The sequence below is a fragment of the Pundamilia nyererei genome, unplaced genomic scaffold (assembly GCF_000239375.1).
Source record: "Pundamilia nyererei isolate P.nyererei 1_Seehausen unplaced genomic scaffold, PunNye1.0 scaffold00008, whole genome shotgun sequence".
Classification (NCBI taxonomy): Eukaryota; Metazoa; Chordata; class Actinopteri; order Cichliformes; family Cichlidae; genus Pundamilia; species Pundamilia nyererei.
The window spans coordinates 3,477,942-3,492,240 of NW_005187409.1; the positions used below are offsets into that span (position 1 = coordinate 3,477,942).

The 14,299-nt window shown below is 38.1% G+C and overlaps 1 protein-coding gene across 4 annotated transcripts in view; it reads right to left on the bottom strand.

The window, feature by feature from the left end:
• Window positions 1-2,374: 2,374 nt before the first annotated feature.
• The window catches only part of fgf13a (fibroblast growth factor 13a), an 87,924-nt gene continuing 75,999 nt past the window's right edge, over window positions 2,375-14,299 (bottom strand). For all 4 annotated transcript variants that reach the window (XM_005722973.2, XM_005722971.2, XM_005722974.2 and 1 more), the window contains 2 exons: window positions 8,945-9,143; window positions 2,375-4,339 (listed from right to left, as the gene is read on the bottom strand). In XM_005722973.2, coding sequence (XP_005723030.1) covers window positions 4,203-4,339; window positions 8,945-9,143 — 336 coding nt within the window. In that variant the 3' untranslated portion in view covers window positions 2,375-4,202. The remainder of the gene's footprint in view (window positions 4,340-8,944; window positions 9,144-14,299) is intronic.

Consider the following 14,299-nt stretch of genomic DNA (forward strand, 5'->3'; position numbering starts at 1 on the left):
TGTTTTTCCTCAGAAGGTCTTATGCACAACTTTCTTTCTTCATGCTAGCAGATGTATTTTTTTATATGTTACTTTTTTTCCCCCACTCCAGCCTCTTTCGTCCTTAATATCGCCAGGGTTTGGAGCTATATAGCTTAGCATTATTCAAGTGTGTTATCTGCAGTTTGCTTCTTAATTTGTTTTGGTTTAGTCTGCTCTCAGGAATTTCAACTTGTTAAAAAATAAATAAATAAATAAAGGTTAGCGTGAAAATAGAGCACTTCGTAACAAAGCACAACTTCCATTTACCCATTTCATCTGCAAATAATTGTACTGAGTAAACGATTCGTAAATTGTCCACAGCAAAATGACAAACAGAGAACGAGGAGCTGCAGCTGTCCCTCGTGGGAGGTTTCTCCACCAGCGAGTCAATTAAATTCAGTTGTCTGTGCTGCACTTAACTCATTTTGCTGTAAGTAACACCGTGTGCAGAATGTAAGGAGAAAAAAAAGAACTTTGATAATACGAGTAATTTCATGTGTTGGCTTCCTGACTGGGTAGAATTTTTTTCCCCCCACCCAATAAACGAGCCGCCACACACGTATTCTTTAGTAACCTTGGTTACAAAGGAAAGTCTAATCGCAATGGATAAAACTGGTAAATCTAAAGATCGATGCATATCTTCTATATGTTTTGTAGGGTTTTCATGGCTATTTTGAAGTACTAATGAGTAGTAACCAGTAATATGCACTTTAATAACAAATAGCATTAAAAGAACAAGTGTGGCCCTGCCATTAGTTTTTTATGAAGCACATTATAGTGACATTCATTTAGTTTCTGTTTGGGTAACTAATGTTTGCCTGAGAATTAAAACTGAGCGACAGCACAATAGTGATGGAAATGACAAAGACCAACAGAAACGAGAGACTGGGTGAGAAAAAGGAAGCCAGTCAGCCTGCGGTGGAAGTGATAAAGGGTAATGAGTTATAGCATTCACAGGTACATGGTGATCACATATATCACAGCTCTGTCAGCTCTGGCTGATTCGTGACAGAATATTTCTGCCTGATCTCACTCACAATCTCAAATGATTATACACTGAAGTGGCAATGGCTTTGCTTGAAGTCTATATGTGTGTGGCTGTGTTTGAATTAGACACTCTGTTTTGGGGGGGCTCCATGCAGACTTATCAGTCTATCCAAGTGAAAATAAGAGTAACTGGTCTGCGAAGGAGAGAAAGAGAGAAAGTGGCTTCTTTTCAGATCAACATCTCTGAACAAAGCCGGAAGCCTCCGTTAATGAATTGGACTGTCCCATACTAATGAATGGAGTCTAGAGATGGGCAAAGGAAATGAAGGGAGTAGGGGGATGTCAAACTACATGAACGATGAAGTCGCTCATATCAGGGCCCATATTACAGAAGCCTATTAGTCCTCCTGTCTCTGATGGCAATGGGCGTAATGAGGTAGTCTCCAAAGACCAGACTGATGCCTGTTTTAACACTCACACTCCAAGGATGATGAGAGAGCTTATTCTGAAGATGAACAATGGGCTGTGATAACCAGAAAAAGTCTTGTTTGCTCCTGGAGTGTTGTATAATTACAGAACTTAAACTTTATCCCAGAGTATGAATTTCTTTAAGTTCATTTTTAAAATCTTGACATGCGACATTGCAATCAGAGGAATGTGACCCTATGTTAAGCAAGATGCCATTTCTCATATTGAGAGGTTTTATCATATTACAAATAAACTTGGTAGGTTAACACACCGCAATGCCGTCATTTGGAGTATTCTTCCCTAACTTAGTTTTCTCAACTGCCTTAGGTGATTATCCCAGCAACCCTGCAACCCTGTTAAGGATAAGTGGAAGAGAATGGATAGATGGATATTTTATTGTTATTAATATTAAGTAAAGACTTTTTGAATCATTTTTACTATGACCAACTCATATTTAGCTCCTTGGAAAAAGGCAAACGCAGTATTGCTTACCTAATAATTTTACTCAGCTAAACCAGCACTTATTCAGGCAACAGGAAAGGTTACAGCTGTGAAGCGATTTCCAAATACCCAGTCTTCTACCACGTTGAAAAGATATTGATTTTTTTTTTGATAGAATAAGCCCTTTAGGCCTGTGTAACACTCAGAGGCAATTAAAGGCTTTTTCCACCTAGGTATGACACATTGATGTTCACAGACAAGAAAGATGCCAGGAATTAGTTTATGTTCAAGAGTTTCTCAAGGGTGAATGTATTTCTGGGTACAATAAAACACAGATTTATTGTTTAATTGTAACAAACTAGTGTTCTGTATGACTGCAATAGCTAATGGGTGTAATAAATGAAGTAAACGACTGAACAAAGAAGAGGACTGACACATTTTAAAAGTATATCTTAATATAAATATTTTATTCAGTGCATTTTTGTGTATACAACAAATAATAAACAACTGGAAGTTATCAGACAGCCACAATGTCTGCCTGTATATGTTGTTTCATCAGAGTATCTGTCTGGTAGTTTGGAACACATGATCCAACATGGGTTAATACACATAGCCTACATCATGCAGCTCTAGACCAGAATTTCCCTGCCTTCTCCCATGCAACAGATAGGTTCACCTAATAAAGACCACCTCCAGAGGAAACCAAGAAAAGAAAGTCTCCCAGAAGCATGTACCAGAAGGAAGTTATGTAGCTGAAGGGAAGCGTACATAGCCCACAAAAGGGTCCTTTTTGTACATATGTGTTTGTACATGCCCAGTGCAAGAAAGGGAAGATGTTCATTTTTGTATGACTTTATCTTTTTTTTTCTTCACTTTTACAAATATGACGTGTCCTATAAAATGTTAAGCCACCTAAAAGTCCACAGTATTTTTTTTAAATATAGAAAATATTGTCACCACAATAAGTTACTCAAACACATAACAAGCATCCTGGGAAGGGTCATTCACCATCCTATGGTGAAGTGTACCAGTCAATAGAAGTCGACAAAAAAGGATGGTTGGGGTTTCGAAGTATGACACAAGCACAAAGGGAGGAACCGATTACGAGGACAAGAGCTAGAGACATTGTGACACTGTGGTAACAGAAGGGAATGGGGACACAGGATAGTCGTTTCATACCTCAGTCATCGAGTGTATCATCAAAAAGCACGTCAAGCACGCTGCCAACTCCAAAGTGGTTAAAATCACTTCCTTTGCCTTTCTTTTTTCTTTTTTCACAAACCTTTGCTTTCTCTCATCAAAAATGTACAATAAAAAAACAAAAAGATCCAGCTTTGCTTTTATACTGACTTGGCTTTCAGCGGCTTAAAGGGACACTCTTTTTCTGTCTTTGGTTTGCTGGAACCATTTTTCATTAATGAACAAAGATGCAAATGCTTAACGATGGCAAGGGAAGAGAACAAGAAGGAACATAATCAGTTATTAAACAAAATCTCACAGCTAATTCAGAAAATTAGCAAAAACTAAGGTGCAGCAGTGGCATCTCCAAATTTAAAAAAAAATAAAACAAAGGAAAAGGTAAAACTGCAAGAGAGCCACACTGCCCCTTATATCTCAGGTCAGTTGTACATAGGCTTCATTTTCCCATGCTAGAGAGCTCAGTCTCTGAGCGTGTGCACTAGGACGCAGGAGAGCTACCATCTGGCTGGCCACAGTCTCAGTAGCACTAGGCTGTACCATACCAGGGAGTTTATAGGCTTTGTATTCACAGAAGCATGGATGAGACAGAGATCAGGGCTTGTACGGTACCACTGCAACCTTGTAGACCAGCACCATTACTGACTGCCCTGAATACCTGCATGTCTAACTTCCCGTCCCTGTCTAACAGATGCACGCGGGCTTGGTGTCTGCATGAAGAAAACTTACTGTGCACAGTAAAGTAATTACCAAAATAAGATAAAAATGAGCTAACTGGTATGCAATCATCACAAAAATAGAGTGTCTAAGGTCGTCAATAAACCTCAAGCCCAAAAATAACGTTTTAATCAGTTCCTTAATTCCAGAATGATCTATGTGCTGTTAAGTTTCTTACTGTTGATACTGTTTTGATGATGACCGACCAGGATGATAGGTGCTTTTGATTGACGGTGTCTGGTTGTTTATGTGTGATTTGTTGTCCTAGCTAGTCCTGAACCGCTGATCGGAGAAACAAGTCTGCTTGGATTCATGCTCTGCTAGAGGTAAGGTTTCACGGTTCGGCCCCAGGCCTGGGTTGGGCTACCAGGCTACGTTGATTCGTTCTGGCTCACAGCTTTCCCTCCATTGAGGACTGCTGAGGCACTCCGACTCTTGGTGGGTGTGCCACTGCCAGAGCGGGAGAACTCTGTCAAGTCGTGGAGAGATGGCTCTCTGTACATTGCAACTGTGAAAACACAAGAAAAATGCAAATCAGGCAAACTGACATGTTTTAACAATATTAGTGAAAGAGGCAGTGTTTTGTCCACTGATTAAATGTCTGTTTAACCAGTTGTAACCATTATATTTCCAGATCAAAATACTGCAGAACATACTAATTTCATGAGATGTTATCTGTCTCACTTGTCACCATGCTGGATTACATCATCCATTACGGCAATTAGCCTAAAAAAGGAGAGCTACCACAGCTGAATTACTGTCTCAGGCAGTAATAGGTGGCAGCTAGGGAGGATAGCAAAGTTTAATTGTTTAGTCAGCTTATTAATCAGATCATAAGCTATAATTACTCCTATCACCAGAAATACAAAACTTGTCTTTTTTCATTACTTTCAAACACAAATATCATCATGTACCCAGGAAAAAACAGATAATATCTATGTATAACATGTTATTGTTGCTGTGCTGTTTGTTTTCTGTGATCTCACCGCAGTTGTTCTTGCCATGCTTGACAATTGTTTTTGCACTATTTTAGCACATAAACATTAAAATTTGATAAATAAAGAGATTTACGTTTTAAAAACCTGTGTCAGTTGATTAATGGTTCAAAATTAGCTCAAGTATCGCTAAGAGACCATCCTTCTGCACACACATAAAACTACCTGCTATATTATTGTTTAAATGACAAAATAATGTATATATTTGTCTTAGTCTTTTCTATGCATTAAAAACCTGTTCATCTAATATTTTGTGACGTTATGGAAGATTGCTCTCAGCTTATCTGTCCAAGTACTTTTTGGCACCACGTTATAGTTCCCTCCAAACTGCTGAATCAAGTAGACCCTCTTGGTGCTGAAGTAAAAAGAAAAATCTTATATTCACAGCATGACATTATAAATTCAAGAGTTGCTAGTGCTTCAGCTTTGCTGTGTGTGCAGCACTGGTCCAGTCTGCATTTAACAGCACCTTTTTCAGGAGAAATATCAGTAATCTGAGGTTCATAGTCTTTGGTTTCAGGATGTTGTCAACATCCTTCTGCCTAGCATGCTATTTGATGTTCATTCCTCAGGGAGTTTGTGGCTGAAACAGCAAACCCAGTCCTTCAGACACTTTACTTAGTCCAGCATTTTTTGTGTCAGCGGCAATCCAGTGCCCATCCTTGTATAAAAACATAAATCATTGGGAGGATTCGGTTGGGAAACTGCTGATTGGTTCCAGTCTTATTTGTAACAGCAGGCTATTCTGTTATCACAGTGATAAGTGACTGACCTCAACATTACGGTACTAGATCATTGCTATCCTCAACACCTCTGCTATTTTATGTATTTAAACCCAGAACTAACCATATTGTCATTTTTCACATTTCTCCAAACAAATCACCTAGTAGATGCTACTCCACATAAAAGCAGGTGTTTGCTTCATGTATCAGGAGTTTTTGGGAGAGTTTTAAGAGGCTTTTCCACTTGGACTTGAAATGACACGAGCTAAACTCGCTACATCCAGAGGAACACAGCATGAGAGGCTGTAGGCTGAAGCTCACAGAGTGCAACCAGAAGAGCAGTGAGTAATGTCTGAAAGAGATGTCATCGCCAGTGTTGAGACAGATTGTTAATTGGTGCCCTGTAACACTTCTCCCTCTGAATGATTTCAGAGGGAATGATTCTCCAGTGCAAAGTTATTTCCAATCAACTCGCTACATCTGAAATTCAAATGAAGATTTAATAAATATTGTGCACTACAGGATACTTTAAAGTTTGTACACAAGAAGGAGTATTACAATAGTGTCTCAGATTATATTTGCTATTGAAAAAAAAGAGAAAAAAAACTATATTTCCTCTCCAAGTTAAAATGCAGCCACAGTCGATAGTTTTCGGTATCAGTTACAATTACTGTGTCACATAGCCTCGATCTATCCTCATTATTCAATTCTTCTCTTTCTCTGTATTTGTCTGTCAGCATAAAGCAAGCCAGTCATTCACCAGCTGTTTCTCTTCAGTGTGTTTGAGACCCTCTGGATGGCCTGTTAAATGAAGGTGAAAAGCTATTATCGTGATCTCAGAGGGCAAATATGGGTTCTTAATAAGATGCTGGCTGGGGAAGCTTCCCTAAAGACACAAGAAGGGGGACCATCGATTCAGCAAATAGAAGAAATGAAAAAATTAACTCTAAACTGGAATATAAAGCACTCTACCGCAGCTGAAATACTGAAGAAAATTCCTCATATACTACTAAGGTATTCTTTTGTGTTAAGATGAGGGATGTGGCCAGGAATATAGGATGTTTTATGATTTGGTTCTTTATTGCCATTAAAAACGTAATATTTTAGGGGGGGATTTAACGTGGGTGAGTGGCAGATTTGACCCCAGGCATCTGCAATAGGCCTAGAGCTTATAGGTCACCTGCTTAACCCAGTAAGGTACACCAGCACCCGAGCGATGGCCAACTTGATGCTGTCTATGATTGCATAATAACAATAACAACTTCCTCAAAGCAAGCAAATGCACACTTATATTGCCAATATCTTCAACTTTAAGAGGTGTCCTTATAAAAAATCTTCCTCATTCAGTCACTTTTGTCAGTTATTTACAAAGTTTACATTGTGTGACAATCGAATTGTTCGAAGTGAAGAATACGTTCCAAGGACATGCACTTGGATAATTAAGCAGAGTTTAAGAGCCAAACAAACTTTCACACGACTGTATTCTGACAGAGACAATGTTTAGCAGGTGAAAAAGGACAATTTGAAACATTTTGTCTTGTTGCTGTTGCTAGCTATTATTACTGGACAAAAACATTTTTGTAAAGTGTCAGGTTGTCTACAAAAATAAAAATGAAAAATGTCAAAGCAGAATCCCAATTTGGCTGAAAACACAGAAAAATGAAATTTTCAGTCAAAGTCAAGCTTCAACATTCCAACCAGCTTCTTGGTCGTTTGCTTTCAAATGTGTACTCAGCTGAAGTGAAAATAAACTGAACTGTGAAAATTTCTACTTTACAGGAACAAAGACCTGCTATTACATCAGAATATGCCAATAACTGTGTTTCATGTGCAACCATCTGATGTGCCACAATCTCAAACGTGAAATTTGAGCTGCAAAGCAAAGATGAGTTCAAGACTAAGCACAACAATCTATCTCTTCTCCAGTTCTACAAACTATGTATGAATATGAACAATTTCCCCATTTTGAGGAGGTGGTTCTGAACCAATCTGAACATCAGTACTACCATCACACTTCAGACACCCACCCAAAAAAAGGTTGGTCCAGCCACTGCATTTCAGAGACTAGTGTGAAATACAATATGTGGGGAATATCTGGCTTTTGAAGAATGTTACAAAAATTTAAATGCCTCTTAATAGGAAAAAAGACTACCATTGATTTAATATTCAATCTTAACATAATTTTAAAAATTATAAACATAATTTTTTTCCAAAACAGCCAGTGTAAAGCCAACCACGTACCGCATTTAATGCAATATAATGCTAACGTATTAATGTAAGTTTGACATGCTGCCATGTTTATGACATTTTTACGAGTTATGTTGGTAAAATTAATGTTAAGCTGTCACAGCAATTTCTCAAATGACTGCAATTTTGTTTTAAAAATTCACAACTGCATCAGTGACACTTAATAACAAGAGCTGTAAACATTCAGCGAGACTCCCTCATACTCAAGACTCGTGTCATAGTTTTGGCACATCCTTAAAAGTAAATTTTTATATTTAAACTTGATTATCTAAATTCAGATCATTATTTTAAAGCTCAAAAATACAGAACCAGATGACAGGATCTAAACTGCACTTAACAGTCAACAATATAAAGAAACTGCCCTCTGCATTGTTTTGAGTATTTTGCACTGCAAGCCTTTGATTTCTTACTGAGACAAAAAAAGAAGACCAGGGTGTTTTTCTTTTGTCTCACTAAAAAGAAAACAGTCTCTCTCTCTTTGTCTATCCCTCTCTCTTCTTTCTGAAAGGTAAATCTGTGTCTTGTCAAAGATGAAAGGACTGTGGCCTGTTTCCTCTGTTGCTCATGGCCACATTACCACATACATATTCTTTATGGGTGGGGTTCTCAGTGAATTTACAGTCCTGCATGGGGACTGCTAGTGAAAAGTGTCAGCCTCGCTCCGCATTGTGCCTGCAATGGAGTGTGACCAGCTTGAGGAAGCTATTGAATAGGTCAATGTAAAATTCTCTGAAGAAAATGCCTAGTGTAAAGGAGCCATATAGAAAACAATGCACTTAGTTTTTAGCCAATAATATCTACAAAAAGGTCTAAAATATAAATAAAATGAAAATGGGCTAATTGAATGGGAAAACTGATACCTTTTTGAAAAGCAACCATTTTGCAAAGTAGTGTTGTGTGTACATACTTGATTATATGCCAGTATTCTCTCTCTATTATTTCTGTTACTTGTCAGTATTTTTCATTTTCAGGGAAGACTACAGTAATAATAGCTACTGTTACCTCTTACACTTTTGAATATAAGCAATTAGAACATTAATGCAACCAGGTATGGATAATACATTCCACAAACTAGTTCCTATCATATAACAGATATATTCTGAACCTTAGTATTGAAAAATAAAAAGCAAAAGCTCTGGAAAGGCCTACCTTTTAGAGGTTTGGGAAGAAAGTGGGCTGCTGGCTTGTTCTTCTTGACATGATTCCCCTTCATGATTTCTCCTTCCTTGTTCAGACCGAGGTACCAGCCCCTGCCCGACTGCTGCTGCCGGTATATCATGGAGGAGTATGTCACATAATAGTTCTCGAACACTGACTCCTTGAATTTGCACTCCGGTGTAAAGTGTTCCTGTCAGGGGATGAAGACAGTCAGATATACAGGTAGTTGGACAGTAGTTTACGAGCTCTAACGTTAATTTAAACTATATCTATAAATGGAAGCAGATGAAATAAATAGTTAATTACTTGATAGTGAAACCTAATAATGCTACATGTGCTGCACGTTCGACAAGAACTGTATCTTAAGTTTCAAGCGTCTGCTTTAATGTGCCATGATAATCTTCTAAAATCTATCCGTTCCATTTACTGTAGTGAAGAATGTAGCATAGATAACAGTGATAAGACAGATATAGAAGAGTATTAATAAAACATACAGGCAGATTGAATACTATATTCTTATTTGGTCCTAGCTGTTAAATATGTATGAGAAGATCATTATCTTTCTGAGTTAGGGAACTTTATGTGTACTTGAAGTTGCACATGCATCTTTTAAGGTTTTTTGAATACTTCTTTTCTCTGTCACTGATCTACTGGGTGTGGCAATTTTGAAGTTCATCTTCTGGACTCCATACTGTGCAAGAGTTCATATGCCCTTTGAGTTAGGTTTAGTATCTAGCACTTGTATGTTTTTTCTCATTATTGCTACAACAGCATCACTGAGGCTTATTTCCCCTGAGACAAGTGCCTATGTGTGCGTGCATGTGTGTGTGTGTGTGTGTATGTGTGTGTGTGTTGGTGGTGGTGGTGGGGGTATGTGCTTAGCTGAATGTTTGCAGTGTTTGTGGAGCTGCTTGGATGGTAAGCACAGAAAACAGTGTCTAATCTGTTAGGAGACAATTTCCCTTGAGAGAGATCAAGGGACAGTGCGTAAGACTGTGCATAAGGCAAGTAGGGCAAGTCACTGGTGATTGTTCCTGCTTTAGAGTTTTCTTCTTTGGACACTTTGAAAATGGAAGTACATAAAGTACATGCAAACACCAGCATGTGCACAGTTAGTCATATGTAGAATAACCAGTAAAAAATAAGGATGCCTCTCACAGATAAGAGTTAGACTCAGTCTTAATCCAAGTTAAAAAAAAACCCAAAACATGACAGGTGAAAGTGATGACGTGTCTCCAAGGCCAGCAACCCAGTGTGAGAGCATGACAAACAACATGTCACTACCAGACACAGTCATCTGCAACAGCGTATCTTTTTTTTTTAACAGTGTCACTTTTGTGAGCAGTAACAGGACTTCAAAAGGCGGAACGTCATGTGTGATGGTTTGGTTTGAAGCGTGTATACAAGACAGTTAAAGCACACAAAAGACTGGAATTTGTTGAACTTGTTAAAACAGCTCTACCACATCACACTGAGCCTTTTGTCACACAAAGCCTCAGAAGTTACTCAAGACATAAAATCTACACCTAGCTACAGTAACTGAGAACCAAGCTCATTTATCACCCCCTCTCACTGATTTAGCCTTCACAGACCATGCATCAAAAATCTCTAAAAGAAGCAGAGTGAAAGTGAAAGAAAGATGATGACACATCACCTTAATAAGATGTATCCAGTAAGCTCAGACCTAGTTCTCAGTTTTGCTTCAGCATCATGAGTACCAAAATTCTACTGATAGATCAATGTTTCCACTACCATTGCAATAAGAGACAAACTCTTTTTTGCATATCTTATGTAATTTACGGTCACACTAGTCTCTCTCCTTGCCTCCATTCTGGGCTTTTCCGACTTTGTGTCTATGTGTGTGTCTTTCTACCATGGGTCGAACTACCCAATTACCAGAGTTACTAATAATCTTGTATTCAAATGCATGAAAACATATTAAAGGCTTCTTTTTTTTTTTTTGCTTTGTATATTATCACAATCATCTAGCTTTCAAAAATAAAAATTAGAGTGTAAGATCTTCAGTAATGTCCGTGCAGCTGTAGGCGGGCCTATAAGTTTAAGCAGTTATGTAAGTGGCTTCAGTGTGTTCTTACTGGATACCCAAAGATCATGCTTTATTTTTAAAAGAGCTAGAAACTCCACATCAGGAGGTTTGAGGTTTGAGGGGTGGTTACAGAGTAAGTCACAGGTTTTTCAGTCTAAAGACTGGAGTTTGCTTCCTGATTTTTGCAGTTTATCCATTTTTTCTTTCCAATTTTTTATTTTTTTTTTACCACTTGTTATAATTATTCCTTCTTAGCATTGCATTGGAACCTACTATAAGAAAATATGTTTGCTTGTTTTTAAGTTAAAATATGCTCCCTTGTGATGCCAAGGGTCCTTTTCCATGCATCTTTTAGGTTGGAAACCTCTCTCTCACTACTTAAGACCAGTGTGTCAGGACACAGATGAAAATGTCACCCTGTGCATAATTTTGAGATACCAGAAGTTTTGACAAATCAGCATTTAAGGCCTCAAGGAGGAGAAAAAAACAGCATATCTCAATTGCAGCAGCCTCCTTCAGCAGGACAGTCACTCAATGAACTACAAAAACTACTTTGAACACAGAGCCCAATGATCCATGGGTTGAAGTAGAACAAGCCTGAGCTGGCAATCCATTAGCAGCGGCACAAGGGGCAACGTACATAATATGCTGGTGGTTTAAATGTTGTGGCTGACCAGTGTAGAAAGACTAAGCAGCAGCCATCTCAGTTATGCACGAGCAGCAATTGGAACCAGAACAATAAGCTACTCTGAAGCCAAGAGTTCTGTTCTACCTTTAATAATGAGCCCATGTGGGTTTGGCTCATTACTCTCCTCCTGGAGAAGAATAAGTCCGAGTCTATTGATAAACAGACAGATACAGACACACGCACAGTTAGAGCCAGGATGGAGGAGAGGCTATTGGCCATTACAACTGTATCTGAACCGATCTCTGGACAGAAGCCTCGCTCAAACTGACGCAAAGAGGGGCCAAAATGGCAGGGGATCCCCATTTCTATTCTAACAGGACTGTGATAGACAGAAACATTCAGACTCTTTGGAGTTTGCTCCAGTAGCATTTTCTTCAGTCAATAGCATGCTGATTGTTCACTAAAACCTATCTCCCAGTGAAAAAATAAGAAAATCTTGCATCACTTTAATCATGACTCGACTGCTAGACGAAGCAGGGGGAAATCACTTTAAAAATAGAAAGCAGCCTTGTCATCTCTCTCAAAGCATTTCTCTATGGTGGATTGGCTAAATAGACCTTTAATGATTCCATAGCGCTGCATGGCCTTTTCAATGTGCAGCTATGAAAAGTCATTTTCCTAATGCTTCACAGCTGGCAACCTTACTTGGAAAAAGTTCAGAAAAGCTGTTTCACAGATACCAGAAATGGCTGAAGTAAATCAGATGAAGTAAGTCTCCCGTGTGTTTGATATAACCTGGACAATTACCCCTGCTGTGCTAGTACATCACCTTGTTCCTAATAATGAAGCCTGGAACTGTTAATAAATTTTTTACATTTAATACAAATGGAAAAAAAAAATCTGTCCTTGTCTATTCATATATTCCTTCTAAAGAAGCTTTGTAAAGGATGCTTTTATTTTAACTTTATAGACCCTCTTTGTATTAGCATGCTCTTTGACATGCCTGGTAGGCAGAATAGAGATGGAGAATTAAAGGTTATCTTTTCACGATTTATTATCATGAAAAGAGTCCCTTTTTATTCACACATTTTTAAAAAAGATTTCCCTGTTCATTAATTACACATTGAATTGTATGATTTGTGGTTCACAGGTTGGCTACCCATATATTCTATGTTATTAAAAAGATGTCATTCCAGTACTTCTTAGTTAGTAATTGAATTTTTTTTGTGTAGTTTTTTTTATCTTTATTAAAACTTCACAGCGTTCATACTTAGGTTTATTAAATTTTGCATTTTGAAAACGACAAATGAGTTGCATCAAAAGAAAGTGCAGCTCTCATTTCAGCAGTCACAAGCTTATCCAAATGTAGTCTTATAAACAAAAGGCTTTTATTGTCAAATAATATTGCATAGAAATGTCTTATTCCATTTATATACAGAGAACCGTCTGCTGTTTTACAACAGCTGAAGGCATGGTAGTATTGCCTGAGCACGGTCTAATAACTGCCTGTAGGAGGGAGACATTTAAAAGCTGATGAAGTGTTAAACATACTGTGCTAAAGGATGTTTCCTTGTCATTTTAAAAAATACATTGACATGCATGGAAAGACCCACAATCTCCATCTGGGGAACCTGCACACACACACACACACACACAATTAAACAAATCAAAAGTGGTATGGGTAACCGTTAAATGAATATTCCATTAGCAAAGCAATCATGTCAAGAAACACTGTCAGTTACGATGCACTCTTAAATTGTTTGCTTCAGGGGAGCAATTGCAGCCCAGTAATGTTTTTCTGATCCAATCAGCTGGAGGAGAAATACTAGCATAATGGAACTGATCTCCTCTGTAAATATACTGGCTGGATTTCGACGAGACAAGACAAGCCAAATCAATGCTATGTGCGTATTCAGCTGCCATATCAAAACAAAAATGACACCAATTATACCAGTGCATTCAGAACTGAGTGTTGTTCTTTGCAGACACATTAATTCACAGTGACTGACTGGGCAGTGGAGGCAAATCTTACTAAAACTGTTTTTTCACTGCCAGTGAAACTGGACTAAAAGGGTTTTTTCTGGGTTTTTTTTTTTATTTTAACTTTAGCTAAAGAAGAAGAACATACTGCCAGTGGTGTTCAGTTGTTTGGGGATAAATTGAGATTTTTAATCTAGTGGAAAAGACCCTTGCAAATACCAAACACAAACAGGCACACCCACACAGGGTACACATTTAATTTACAAGCACAAGCACATACACACAGCACAAAGTAGTTAATGACACAGCTCAATGGAGTGAAACCATACAGCAGTGGCTATTTACCAAAGGTATTGTGCTTGCTAAATAGCTGAAAAGGCGAGCGCCAACCACATATCAAACAGGAGTGCACTAAAACACAAATACATAATGTACAAGGACATAATACACTTCTTTGATACCCTTCTATCTGTAATTTTATTTGCTGTGCAGTGCTAGTTCTGAAGAGCGTTCATGGGATATTTTTTGTAATTACAATTTACAGATGACTCTTGAATGCCTCACATGCTGACAGCTTGTATTTGTGACTGCTGACACAAACCTCACAGGCAGTAGATTGTCATGAAAAGTGAGAAAAGATTTTTTTTTACTACAAACACATGTTTTGGTTACATTTTAAAGAATAAAACAT